This window comes from Centroberyx affinis, unplaced genomic scaffold (assembly GCF_046629955.1).
Source record: "Centroberyx affinis isolate AG114_WGS23_722 - 3 ecotype Tasmania unplaced genomic scaffold, CSIRO-AGI_Caff_v1 ptg007297l_1, whole genome shotgun sequence".
Lineage (NCBI taxonomy): Eukaryota > Metazoa > Chordata > Actinopteri > Beryciformes > Berycidae > Centroberyx > Centroberyx affinis.
The window spans coordinates 17615-31302 of NW_027283686.1; the positions used below are offsets into that span (position 1 = coordinate 17615).

Here is a 13688-nt window from a genome sequence, read left to right on the forward strand (position 1 = left end):
TAGATGCCAGTGGAGCCTGGCCAAACAAGGACGACTCCAACCCGAACTGTTTCTGTCTGCCAACCCTTTGTCTAATGCAATCAGGAGAAATACTGACAGTCAATCAAAAATGTATATGATAAAGAGAGTGATATGGCCGATTACAGTCACAAACGTGAAATCATTAACACTGTGTTCCTCTGTCTCCCATCCACTTTAATATCACTTTCTTTCCCTCTCTCTCTCTCTCTCTCTCACTCTCTCTCTCTCCGGGTCTTTCCACCTAGTGTTAGTATAAGGCCGTTATGAGGGGGAGAGGAGAGAAGAAGAAGGGGGGGGGCTCTGTGTATTTCATGGTGCGATGAACGAAGGCCTTTGTTAACAATGTGAGAGTTTATTTTTTGACCTCTCCGCCTCCTAGATATTCCTTCCCGTCCTTCTGCTTTCTCTCCATTCTTGTCATTCACTCCGAGTTGGGCAGGTGCAGGAGTTTAGCATTGCTTTAGATTGACTCACAGCAGAGAAACATAGAGCACAGACTCTCTTGCTTTTTTATAATTCCTAATCTCAGATTTTAGGGTTTTTCTGGTGGTTTGTCTCCTGATGTGAACACTCACTTTGACTGCTCCTCAGACTTGCCTCGCTGGAGTTTCTTACTCATGGCATAAACGTGTCTGCCCTTTCTGTGGATTCGCTCTGTGGACAGTCCCACCCTTAGTCCTGAACTTCCAGAGGTTTTGGACTTCACTCTCCATCTGAAATACCTTGGATTCGGTGAACTCCAATGATGCAAGTGCTAAGGATATCAACTGTGTGCGTTTGTGTGAGTGTTATGATTTTATCAGGACAAAGCCTGAACTCCATGGGTGAAATGGGTGTATCCATGGTTGGGACACCTGCGTTAGAAACAGCAGCCACTCACCTACCAGTAGTGACCGTGTCAGACAAACATTTAGCAGCTACAAGTCTCCCTACCGGTAAGTTATTGTTGTTATTGTGTCTTTCAAATGTTTTCTGTGTCCTATCCCTCTCTTTATGCTCATGGTACTGACATATTTTACTAATTCAAATAATTTTCACTTCACTGGCCCATACATAGGAGTAGAAGTCTAGTTTCCTTAATTTCTTTGTGATTGCATTTTTTGTCTACTTTGCTTTTTCTTTGGTCTCCTCTGGGTGAAGAAGAGGGTGAGGATGATCGTCCACAAACTGAGGCGGAGGAGGAGAAACAGAGGGAGCAGCAAAGAGTTGATTTCATAAAACTGGAGGCTCGTAGAGGGAGGAGAGGAGCCTGGGGGAGGAGGAGACATGCGGATACAGTGGAGGCCACTGCATACAGACTGGTATGAACAGACAATTACTTTTATCTACTGTGTGCATATAGAAATGTATAATGACAAATAAAGTATATAAAAAATAATAAAATAACCTTTCATATGGGTCTTTTCATCCATACCATAGTCTGGTTTGATAGTGTGGTGGTGCACATTGGTTTACTCTTTTGGGACATGGTGGCAGTGGGTTCAAGTGGTTCCCTGTTGCTGCAGGCGGGGCTGGGGCGCCCCCTACCAGGCTGGAGGAGGCACAGGACTGGAGGGGAGACCGGCGCTCTGATGGCTGTGCTTAAGGAACTTCATGCTGAGAAGAACAGGTTGATGGATCAAGAGAAAGCAGGGAAGGAGGAAGAAGAAGAAGAAGAGGAAGAGGATGATGATGATGATGATGATGACGACGACGATGATGATGACGACGACGATGATGATGAGGAGGAGGAAGAGGAAGAAGAGGAGGAGGAGGAGGAGGAGGAGGAGGAGGAGGAGGAGGAGGTTTGGGTTTGCTATGTTTTCTACAAACATAAAACACTGTATGTTTTAGTTCATGTTCACCCAGTTGAGTTTATATGGCCAATTGTTATGTTTTTATCTATTCTGTGTTAGGAAGAGGAGGAAGAGGAGGAGGAAGAAGAAGAAGAGGGGACTGAGCCTCCCACCAATCAGACAGAGGCACTCACCAACTTCACAGAGTCTCTTCCTGACGTGTGTCAGCCTGTTAACGGACAAATCAGCTGCAGGGGCGTTGGCATGACTCACCTGCCAATCATCACTGACCTGGGGGTCACAAAGCTGGACCTGGCAGGTGTGTGTGTGTGTGTGTGTGTGTGTGTGTGTGTGTGTGTGTTGGGATCGGGGAATCACTGTAGCGAAGGAGCATATTTATGCTTCGTGGGATGGAACAGCATAGAAGTTGGCACCGGAAAAAAGGAGATAGCAGTGATATTGATTACATAGTACCTATTGTGGCTCATTTCTAAAGGTTTCCAACAGCCACTTTGGCACCAGTAGACGTGTCTAACGCACTTCTATTTTTTTTTAATACATTTAAATTTACTCACGATTTGATGTTTGCTGTTACACACAGTTTGACGTCTCAATGGAAGTAGGCAGTATATTGCAGGAATTATGAAACTTAAAACTGATGTGCTGTTTTGGTCAAATAAAACAAAACAGGCCTCAAAGTATCAAAGGAATTTTCATCAGAACGATCCAAACCAAAGTAAAGAAATGGTGCAAAAATGTCAAGTGCAAAGCAGTTGAAAACTATTTGTCCTTCATCTTGTCTAACTGGATCAAACCTGGCAAAGCTCCAAAACTTGATCCTCCAACTGTACATCCAGTAGCAATTTGCTTGACCACTAGGTGCTGCCATTACCCAAACTATTGACGCTATCATTTACACCATTATCAAAACAAAAAGAGAAATGGCTCTAACAGTGCCAGTGCTTGTCTGTCGACACGGACATGACCTGTGATGTGTCTTTGCAGAGAACGACATCAGTCACGTCGCTCCACAAGGTTTCTCTGGTCTGCCGAACCTGGAGACACTGGACCTGAGCCAAAACAAACTGGACGATGAGTCACTCAGCCAAAACCTCCTGTCTGTAAGTGCCACTGTACTGTGTGCATGTTATAGCCACTATCCACCACAGCTGTCTACTTCTTTGTCAGTCTCAACACCACAGTCTGTTACCCATCTGCATCCAGCTGTATTCTGTATGTTTCACCATAGTTGACTGTACGTCTCTCCACTATATGAAGGGTTTAACTTAGGTCTACCTGTCCCTGCTTTAAGACATTGTATTGCTGCCTACTATCATTCCAATATGAATGAAAATCCTGTATCGTTACCATAGGAGTGTAGAGTTGCATTAAATAATCATCTCTAAGAATAACGTCCGGCTGGCAGCCTCTCAATGACCACGAGGCAGAGACCACAGGCCAAACCCTGACCACACCGAGACGCTTCACCACATTTAGACCAATTGTACCACGTAACCATGGACTTGCTCGCTCAGTATTGGCTGGATGGATTTTTTGGAAAACAGCCTCAGCCAATGATGCGGAGATAAAAAGGAAATTATTTTTAGAGGAAGAAATTTATTTTTTTTCCCCCTCTTCTGCTCATTTCCCAGTAATGACAGAGGGCTGGTGGACTGGCTGGAGGGATCCTGGTAGAGACACGGTCCACTGCTTTCACTTGACACAAATCAACCACATCAGCTCTCAATGAAAAGCCATGTAGAGTGGCTTTACCCAAAATACTGCATGATTGATGGCAAAGAGATGTGTGGGTTTAATATTCTATTTATTTCGATTCTATTCTATTTTATTTGGTGCAATTCTGGGAACTCTGTTGTGTCCTGCCTGGGATGGAAAAATAAACAGTTGGTCAAGTCAAGTCAAGTATGTATCCTATTGTATTTTTCTGGCCTGTTCACCTTATTTTATTCTGGACCTTATTCTATGTCCTTTGTGTTGTGTAGAACTTGACCTTTCTGAAGAGGCTGAACCTAGATGGCAACCAGCTAACCAGGATCCCAGAACTGCCGCCATCTTTGGAAGAACTCAAGATTAACAACAACACGCTTAGCATACTCACCCCTCACTGCTTCAAAGGTAGGAGTGTGTGTGTGTGTGTGTGTGTGTGTGAGAGAGAGAGAGAGAGAGAGAGAGAGAGAGAGAGAGAGAGAGAGAGAGAGAGAGAGAGAGAGAGAGAGAGAGAGAGAGAGAGAGAGAGAGAGAGAGAGACAGTCACTTGTGTCTGTATGCACATGATGATGGTGTCACCGATGATAATGATGATGATTATTCCCTTGCTAGGTGTGGTGAACCTGTTGTCTCTGGAGCTGGAGCAGAACGGTCTCCATGAAGGCATTGTGTCACCTTTAGCCTTCGAACCACTAGAGAAGATTCTGGACCTGCGATTGGACAACAACCACTTCTCCTCCCTCCCCCAGGGCCTCCCTCCATCCCTACAGGTCAGCCTGCTCCACACCTGGAGAAGTAGTTTCAGCTAGAAGCACTACTAGGCTAAACCGCCCCCTTGAACTGGGGTCTTTTTTATGCTGACTACGTCACCCTGCTGCCCCAAATGAGACACAGGTCTTGAGCAAAGAAGCATTATTTCTATGTTTTTGTATAGGAGCTGAGGATAAGCAACAATGTGATACAGGAGGTGGCAGAAGATGCTCTGAGCGGGTGTGTCCATCTGAGAGCGCTGGACCTGAGTCACAACCTGGTGCATGAGCAGGGCATTGCCGCCCGGGCCTGGACCCATCTCACGTACGTCTCTCCATCAAGTTGTATGTGTCCAATATCCATCCAATCCATCCATTTATCCATCCGTCCATTCATCAAACTTTTAATCCACTCGTCTTTCCAGCTGGTCAGCAGGGTAGTAGAGTGTGGTTGCCCCCTAAACACTGTTCTGGGGTCAGTTGTGCAACTTCAGCATTCATAGTGTAGGTCAAAATGGTGAATCTGATCCAAGTCAGCTATCCAGGTCAACTTCATCCCAAAGTTATCCATTTTATGTAATGTTCTGTAGTTCCTTCACCAGCCACAAGAGGGTAGACTTACGTTTCAGATTTTAAATACTTCATATTTTCATTCCCTCTCTTTTCTATTTTCTAAGCTGACTGTTATCACTGGACTTGTGGCAGTTAACAGGATTTGCAATAATGGATTTTCATCAAAAGTTGATGAAAATCCAGATCAGTAATCTTTTAGTGTGCCTGTCATCAATATCAATATCTGAGGCTGACACAGTGACTCATACACGCAGACACGCACGCACGCACGCACACACACACACACACACGCACACACATACACACACACACAAGCCAGATCAGTACTTTTAGCTCTTAGCATGCCTGTCATCAATATCAATATCTGAGGCTGACACTCTGACACACATATGCACACTCTCTCTTTCGCTCTCTCTCTCTCTCTCTCTCTCTCTCTCTTATACATACACACACATGCAGACACATGCATGCACACACATATATAAGTCGTGACAGCTGACCTTGTGTACTTAGATGAACAGGCGTTTGAGGGAGAGCTTGAGGGCAAGTGTGTGTGTGTGTGTGTGTGTGTGTGTGTGTGTGTGTATGTACGTATGTGTATGTGTGTGTTGTTTAAATATAGTGAATTCCAGTGGGTTTTTCCTTGCTCCCTGGGATCCTAGTGAACCACAGTGGGAGCTTCGGGGAAACGGAGAGAAAATGTGAGACGGAGAAAGAAAAAAAGGAAGAACGAGAGGACAGTACAATAGCACAGATGTTAGATTGTACTGTACTAGAAAGACTACTTTGAAGAGGAAGGAGAAATATAAGGTGAAAAAATAAGGAAGAAACGATTAGACAGGCAAGTATAGATGGAAAAGAAACTAAAACAACTATTAAGAGGGGAACAGAGAGAGATGATGTGGGGAAAGTAAGAGTTTGAGTGAAGCTAAAATGGAGTTCCCATGAAACCTTAGTCCTGTCAGCCACTCTGAGCTTCACTTGACCTTTGACTCGAACGTATTTGACGCCTGACCCTTGACCTCATTAGCGGTCAGAACAGCGGGCTTCCTATTGGCACTGCGGCTTATTAGCAGGCCCGCTATTTTAAAAGCTCCCCTCAGAACAGCGAAGACAACAGTGTAGCGCAGACAGGGTGTAAGCAAATTCAACTTGACCCGAAATCATTACCCCAGAAACACAGCGGGAGACGATGCTGGAAAGGGCAAAGGCCACGGACAAGACCCGAGCGGCGTAAAACAAGAATCCTTCCTGTGGTCGGATGACTGATTTCCAACAGATCAAGTTATTATGGACCTCTGTAGATTCACTTCTCTGAACATAATCGATTCCACGTTGAACCACTTGTGGAAACAGTGAGTGTCCACAATCATGTAGCGCTGTCTAGGTGCGCGGAGAAATAGACAGAGAGGCATTGAAAAGGAGAGGAACAGAATGAAAAGTAAATCCGCCTAACAATACAATAAAGTGCAGAGTGCTGGTTCTGGTTAGTGGAGCGTCTCCGTTCCGTGTCATGGAGCCAGTGTTATTGTTGCCTCCTGCTGGGGATACGGGATTCTGGGATACGGGAGGTATGAGTGGAGGATATTAGAGGTTACAGGGAGCCGGGGAGCAGAGCTTGGACCTGGATCTACCTCGGGCAGACTGGGCCGGGGGGGTGTGTGGAGGCTGCCAGTGTCACACTTTATTATCTACTTTATTAACATGACTCAGCTGCAGTCAGTGGTGAGTGTGTATGTGTGTGTGTGTGTGTGTGTGAGATGTGTGCTAGGGCTGGGCAATAATTCAATATTATCGTTATTATATTATCGTTTATTGTCTTTCAGTTGAATCATATGCTGATATTGTGAAATTGTAATACACACTTCTGTTGTCTAAATTGATTATAACATTACATCTAACATTACTATGCAGTGCAATTCGATGAACATCAATTTGATTACTTAACTTGTCACTTAACTTATTACTTAACTTAACTTGATTTTGCATATGTAAGCCATATTGCCATATTGATGTCCAAAAAACCATATCGCCCAGTCCCAGTGTGTGCCCATGCAAATATTTTCATATAAGTAGTAGATGTGTGTATTAGATTAGTGTGTTAGTGTATTAGTGTGTAATGTGTTTAGAATTTATGTTTCCTGAGTTTAAAGAATAAGTTTTACATTACAGTTAATAGTCTCCTTCAGCAAACTTGCCCCAGATCTGTGTTCCTCTGTGTGTATAATATTCCTGTGTTAGTACAGGATTGTTTTTGTGTTGTTGTGTGTGTGTGTGTGTGTGCGTGTGTGTGTGTGTGCATGTGTGCGTCTATCCAGGTACATGTGTGTTACGTAACCAGACCCTACAGTAGCGTACAATTATCTGAGCAGAAATGCTGCTGCACTAAGAGCTGTGAAATTAGTTGCCTCTCCTTAGGGGCACAACTGACAGCCTCCTTACTTTCATCTTTATACACGTAGATGCACATGGAAAACACACACACACACACAGACACACAAACACACGCACACACGCGCACACTTGCCTTCATCTCCTGGCTCCTCATGAAACTGTCAGTTCAAATCACAGTCTCTAATACCCGTATCCTCTCCTCCTACCGTCTATCAAACTTCCACTGATCACATCAGCACGCTGCTGCCAGCCAAGACTTTTCAGATGCACCAGACATTGTTTTTATTTTACGCTGTAAATCATTTTTATTGGAAAATTTGATCTTAATATAGTACTACCTGCTTGAAGTACTTGATACTGTTTGGTGTTCTGCAACTAAACATAATAGACTTGGAAATGTTTCAGCAACTCTATTTACAGAAAAGCTACATGGGCAATGTTTTTTGTTTGTTTTTTAATAAGAAGTGTTTTTTTTTGTGCGTAAATGGGAAGGCAATATGTGCTGAGAGAGTAATATTTTCTGTCCATTTGTTTTCAATTAGTTGTCACTGTGATGGAAAGACTGGTGCTGCAGAGGTCTGGATCTTTCTGTAGATTTCTCATAGCTGCAGGCTCAGACTGACTGCATGGAGACGCAGGTTCACTGCTCATCACACCAAAGATGTGAGTGAGTGAGTGTGTGTGTGTGTGTGTGTGTGTGTGTGATATGTCTGAGACTGATAAGACTTGTAACAGAAGCTCTTTTATCTTCAGACCAGCACAAATCGGTTTCATAATCGCTTAAGTAAATAACTGTGAAAACACACACATACACACCACCTCTCTCTCTCTCTCTCTCTCTCTATCTCTTTCTCTCTCTCTCACACACACACACATACACACACACACACATAGATATGGTTCACTATCTTGTATACCCTATTCCACACCTGTTAAAAAAACATGCAATCAGTACATACATAGCATTGACCCTGGAGGTGTGGGTGCTTAGAGCAATCAAAACTCACTTGCAACTAGGCCAATGCAGGGTTATGTGGCCCTTTTGGTTAAAACAAACTGTATAATTTAAAAAAACGCAGCATTTTCAATCTGAAAAAATGCTGCTTTTATTGATTCTTTTATTCATTTTTATTGATTGATGATTTTGGAGGTAAATGAAGGTTTTCATCTGACAGCTGCAATAGTTTCACTTACTGACTGTGTGTAAACAGCACACACACATGCACACACACATTCACTCATGGATGCACAAGCTGTGCCACGGCTGCGGTAAATTATTAAAATCATATTTCGTGTGTGAATGAATCCAAATGTGTTTTGGCTTGTTCTCAGCAGTTGTAACAAATGGTGCAATATATTCCCAGAGATCAGCTCATAATAAATCATTTAGAATATCCAGGAGCCATCAGCATATGATGTTATTTAGCTGATACCTTGTTCTGCTATTGACCATCCATCATTCTGAAGTTTCACCAGTCTTCCACAGGTCTAGTCTTGGTCTGCTATAGCCGCTTTGCCTGGCTAGATTACCTATCCTGGTTAGAGAGCCAACTTGCGTAAGCCTGCTTGTGTTATGCTGGCATGGGGTGGCTCGGCGCAGATGGGTCTGTGTGTGTGTGTGTGTGTGTGTGTGCGTGCGTGTGTGTGTGTATGTGAGAGAGAGAGAGCGACGAACCCTCTCTGTGTCCTGGTTCTCATTAGATCCCAACTCCCTGAGGAGGAGTGGACCATGATTACTCTTGGCCATGCCTTCACACACACACACACACAGGCACACACACACACACACACACACATACACACACTCACACACACACACACACACACACACAAAGAGCCACTGCAGCATGACGTCCACTTGACAGCAGGAGAAATATCCCTGGCCTGCAGCCTGCGGAGAGAACATTTATTTGAATACAATCCCAATTACATTACTTTTGTGTAATTGCTGTGTGCATCTCTTTAAATTTTTTAGTAAGGAAATCATAATTGAATCTTGTGTGTGTGTGTGTGTGTGTGTGTGTGCCAATTTGATTGTGTAAGTTTTTGAATTTGTGTTTGTATGCATGTCCTCCTGGCTATCTGTTTGAGTGTGTATCCCTGTGTGTCTTTGTTCGTGTGTATGTATGTGTTTGTTTTCACATTTGTGCATGTTTGTGTGTGTGTGTGTGTGTGTGTGTGTGCGTGTGTGTGTGCGTGTGCATGTGCGTGTGCATGTAGGTGCCAGTGGGTGGGAGTGTGTAGGGAAGAGGTCTGGGAGAGGAGGACTGTGTGTCCCTCTGTTCATTAATACCATGTGGAGTTCTACGTAGTGGCGGATTGCTGCTGAACTTCCTGGCAGGGATTCAGAATACAAATCAACACAACTGGTCAGAACTGGTACTGAGGAAACGATAGAGTAAAGTTTTTTGAGGGTTTGGACTTTGACCAGAAACCAACTTTTGAAAACTATCCATAACTACCGCAACACGTGTCGGTTAAATGTGTTTTTGTGGGTGTATGCGACTATGCATGCACATGCGTGTGTGTGTATTTGTTCTTTCAGCTTTATGTGCATGCTGGGCTGGCCCATATGATTGTGATTGTTTTGAGTTAAATCTGTCATTGTGCTCGCTCCCCTGTGTCCCAACTTTGTTTTCAGTAAAACAGTTTATGGTTGTATTAATGTGAGTTTTTATTACACCTCTGTTAAGCAGAGAGGCATGCAACCTACTTCAGGTTTCCTTAAGTCTGGACCTTGTTTTACCAAATTGATTGTTCATGGACAAAAAGTATGAAGAGGTAAATGCTAACCATGGTCTTTACTGTCATGCTGACAGATGATCAGAAATCATTCACCATATCATAGATTAAAATGGTTTTGATTGAGTTAAGGATGCTAGCCGCTCTTCATTGTTCTCAATTCATCATCTACCTCATAGCTACACAAAAACCACAAAAACAATAATGACTAATATAACCCAGGAGCTTCAAAGCACTAGCGAGGAGAGTTAACACAAGTTCTTGATGTCTTATGTGTTTAAGAGGCCAAAAGATGGATTAAATCACTTTTACGAGTGGCAGAAAGGCTGAGGTGTTAAACATCAGTCAAACAGATGCCAATCGCAGCATCCGCCACATCCACGTCCCCCTCATCTCACTCTCCTCATTGGTCCTCCATCTCACTGTGCTGTGTGGCCATTGGCAGCTCACCTGATGGCGTCCTCAGCTCATTGGCTGTTTGGCATGGACTATGAATGATGGTAGAACAGGAAATGAGCTTTCTGTCCTACTGTGAGCTGTAAACTCACAACAGCTGCCTGGGATCTTTTACCCCCCTCCAAAAAAAACATGGAACCCCTATCCTCCACCTCAACCCCGCAATCCTCCACCAACCCCAGGGCAATCCCCACAGATTACCGCAATTCATTCCCTTTCTCCCCTTTCTGGAACTCTAAAAACCAAACATTTTCTTACCCCCCAAATCAGCCCCGGACTCCCCCTCAAACCTCCATGTTCTCTTACATCGTACCTCCCCAGACCCCATTATTTTCTCCCCTGCTGCTACATGTGATTCCCCTCAGCCTAGCCTCCCACTCTGCACTCCTGGTCCCCTGCCTCCCCAGCTGAGCCCAGCAGCACCGTGCAAGAGTCCAGAGGGTAACTATAAAACATGAGGCCCACTGCACTCACAAGCCCTGCAGTCAGAGTGGAAGTGGGCAGTCATCATTATATCTAACCTAGAGCATTGTAAAACACTTCTGGAAGGTGACAGATCTTGGGTCTGCTCCATCCCTCCGCCTCAGCTGAGCTTACTGCGATTCTGGGGTTTGAATCTGTTATTCTCTCTTTTTCTCTCTCTCTCTCTTTCTCCACCTTTCTGCAATCTGCAACACTATTAAAAACAACCACTGGTACGTCTGGGCCCAATTTGTTTTTCTTATTCTCTGGCTGAACATGCACAACTTCACGTCATGTTAAAATATTTGCAGCGCAGCTATAACGGAGTTTAATTGCAGAAGATTTTTATAATGATCTAAAACATCAACAGTAAATGTCAGATTTTGGTGTCAGTCCCTCAGAATCAAAGAGCAAAGGCTTCTTTGTAGAGTCACCATTTTGCACCAACGTACAGGGAAAAATCCATTGTAGAAGAGGAAGTGATACCAATTTTCTCCACCGACAGTAGCCTCAATCGACCATAACGCAATGCAGCCACAAGACATGTTGCGTTTTGAGTAAGGAGTGTGACAACTTGCTCTCTTGTTCTTATTATGCTATCGTTATCACTGTTGTAGAAATACTGAATACACCAAGTTCAGGCACATGCTCTGGGGGTTGTTGAAAAGGCATTCTGGGAAATGTAGGCAATTGCTAACTGAAGTAGAAGTAGACAAGGCTGGTTGAGGGAAAATGGGTACACCAAAACAATAAATTACACTGATGACAGTTTAAGAGCATCTCAGGGTGGATTTTTTCTTTTTGTTGCTTTCTCATTGGGACTCATGATTGTCTCTGTGTGCTTCTTCTCCTCAGCTCCCTGGAAGCCTTGGATCTGTCTTATAACCGCCTGAGCTCTGTGCCCATGCATCTGCCCCGCCCGCTCCGTCAACTGACCCTACAGCACAACACCGTCAGTCACATCCCCCCCAACATCTTCCGTCACCTGCGGCCCGGCCTGCAGTCCCTCCGTCTATCCCACAATGCCCTGGGCGATGAGGGTTTCGAGCGACTTTCTTTCGTTGGAACATATCGCACACTTGCTGAGCTCCTATTGGACAACAACCATCTGGAGGAGGTGCCTCGCTGCATTCGACAGTTTAAGAATCTGCAGGTGCTGAGACTGGACAACAACCAGATCAGGTAGAGTTGCAAAATATGCAGAAGTGACTGGCATAATACTGGGATAAAGCAGAATGTTAGCTTGTTTGCCTCTTCTGGCATAACACCATTGGCCATGCTTGTGCAGCTGGCCATAAAAATTACACTAAGGGATTTGGTGCAAGCAGTATTAACACTAGAAGGCTCTGTTTCATTTAGAGGAGAAACTAAGGCTTTTTGGAATATTAAGATACTTTCAGAAAACAATTTGTCCTTTAGCATGGGAGTCTATATGAACCATAACGGACATGATGTTGCCTTCACCCCACTATAATGTATAGACCAAGAATAACAATCACAAACTATGTCTGACCTCCATGCCTTTGATCCAACAAAAAGCCAGTGACCAAAGCAACAGTTATGCCACTCATAGTCTACTTTATGTTTGTTGTCATGGTCAACAGCCAAAACTGATGCACACACTTCAACCATAAAACTCTTCAAAACTTAATCAGTACACTGTAGAGAAGTGTTAACAGGCTGAAATGCTCACTGGGGGCAATCTTTCCCTGAAGCGATGCAAGAACCAATCAGATCGCACAGTATGGATGAGAGAACTCTTGTCTCCTTCCTGTTCGGAAAACGAGGGACCAATTAGAGCTCCGCAAGCGTAATCTCACTCTAATCACCCAATCACAGAGCTTGCATTGGCAGGATGCCCAGAAATGCTCATACATATTGTTTCCAAATTCACAAGGATAAAAAATAGGGAATATAATTTCAAAGAAACATGGTTTTGCACTACTCTAGTCCATGTTTGAATGTATGATACCGGCCCAATATATTTTTCAGCATTTGGGGAATGAACAAAACAGCACTTGTGCTAGAAAGATATAGAATTCAGATACTATACAGTATGTCCAAACTTACAGTGTTTGCTTGTTGTGGTTGCAGGATGTTGAGACGGTGGGGAGTATGCCACCCTCGTAATGCTGGCTCCAGCCTGGCCTCAGTTCACTTGGAAAACAACCTGCTGAAGGTGGAGAAGATTCCCCCAGTGGCTTTCTCCTGTCTCACCGACCCACAGGGACTGGTCCTCCAGCCACAGCAGGGGCAGGACCAGTAGACCCACAGATAGACAGAGATACACAGACAGATACACACACACACAGCATGCACATGCGCATCATCATATACACACATGTGCAATTCTTTCTCCTTACAATCGATCAGGGATCTCTCTGTTTTCTCATTCTATGCGTTTCCTTCATTTAATATCATATTAGCCTTCTCCTGTCATTTGTGTACTATCGCCATCCGAAGGCCAGGCAGGGTTTGCAGGAAAACTGCTTCATCATGTAGTCTGAAGAGTCCATCAAAGCATCATTTTAACATTCCGTTACAGTTCCTGTTTTTTTTTCTTTAATTAAAAACGTAATATCTCTGATTATGAAAATGACTGATACATAATGACTTATGTATTACAGAAATGTGCAATTTACACAATAGTGGAAGAGATCTTGATATAGAAAAGCTCTGGGGGTTGTAAAAGGATAATAAACTGAAGTGAAATCCTGATTTGCTCAAAACACTGTCTCATCATTCAGGTATGAGGTATTTTGAGGTGGACTGAAATGGATTAACCCAG

General features: G+C 43.9%; 1 protein-coding gene across 1 annotated transcript; it reads left to right on the forward strand.

Annotated features, from left to right (window-relative positions):
* The first annotated feature begins 1487 nt into the window (after nucleotides 1-1487).
* LOC139639440 (extracellular matrix protein 2-like) lies at nucleotides 1488-13434 on the forward strand. Its single transcript, XM_071513529.1, has 8 exons — nucleotides 1488-1805; nucleotides 1917-2115; nucleotides 2802-2917; nucleotides 3800-3932; nucleotides 4137-4294; nucleotides 4459-4598; nucleotides 11756-12082; nucleotides 12995-13434. The coding sequence occupies exons 1-8, from the start codon at nucleotides 1488-1490 to the stop codon at nucleotides 13164-13166; spliced, it is 1563 nt and encodes a 520-aa protein (XP_071369630.1). The 3' UTR covers nucleotides 13167-13434.
* The last annotated feature ends 254 nt before the right edge of the window (nucleotides 13435-13688 follow it).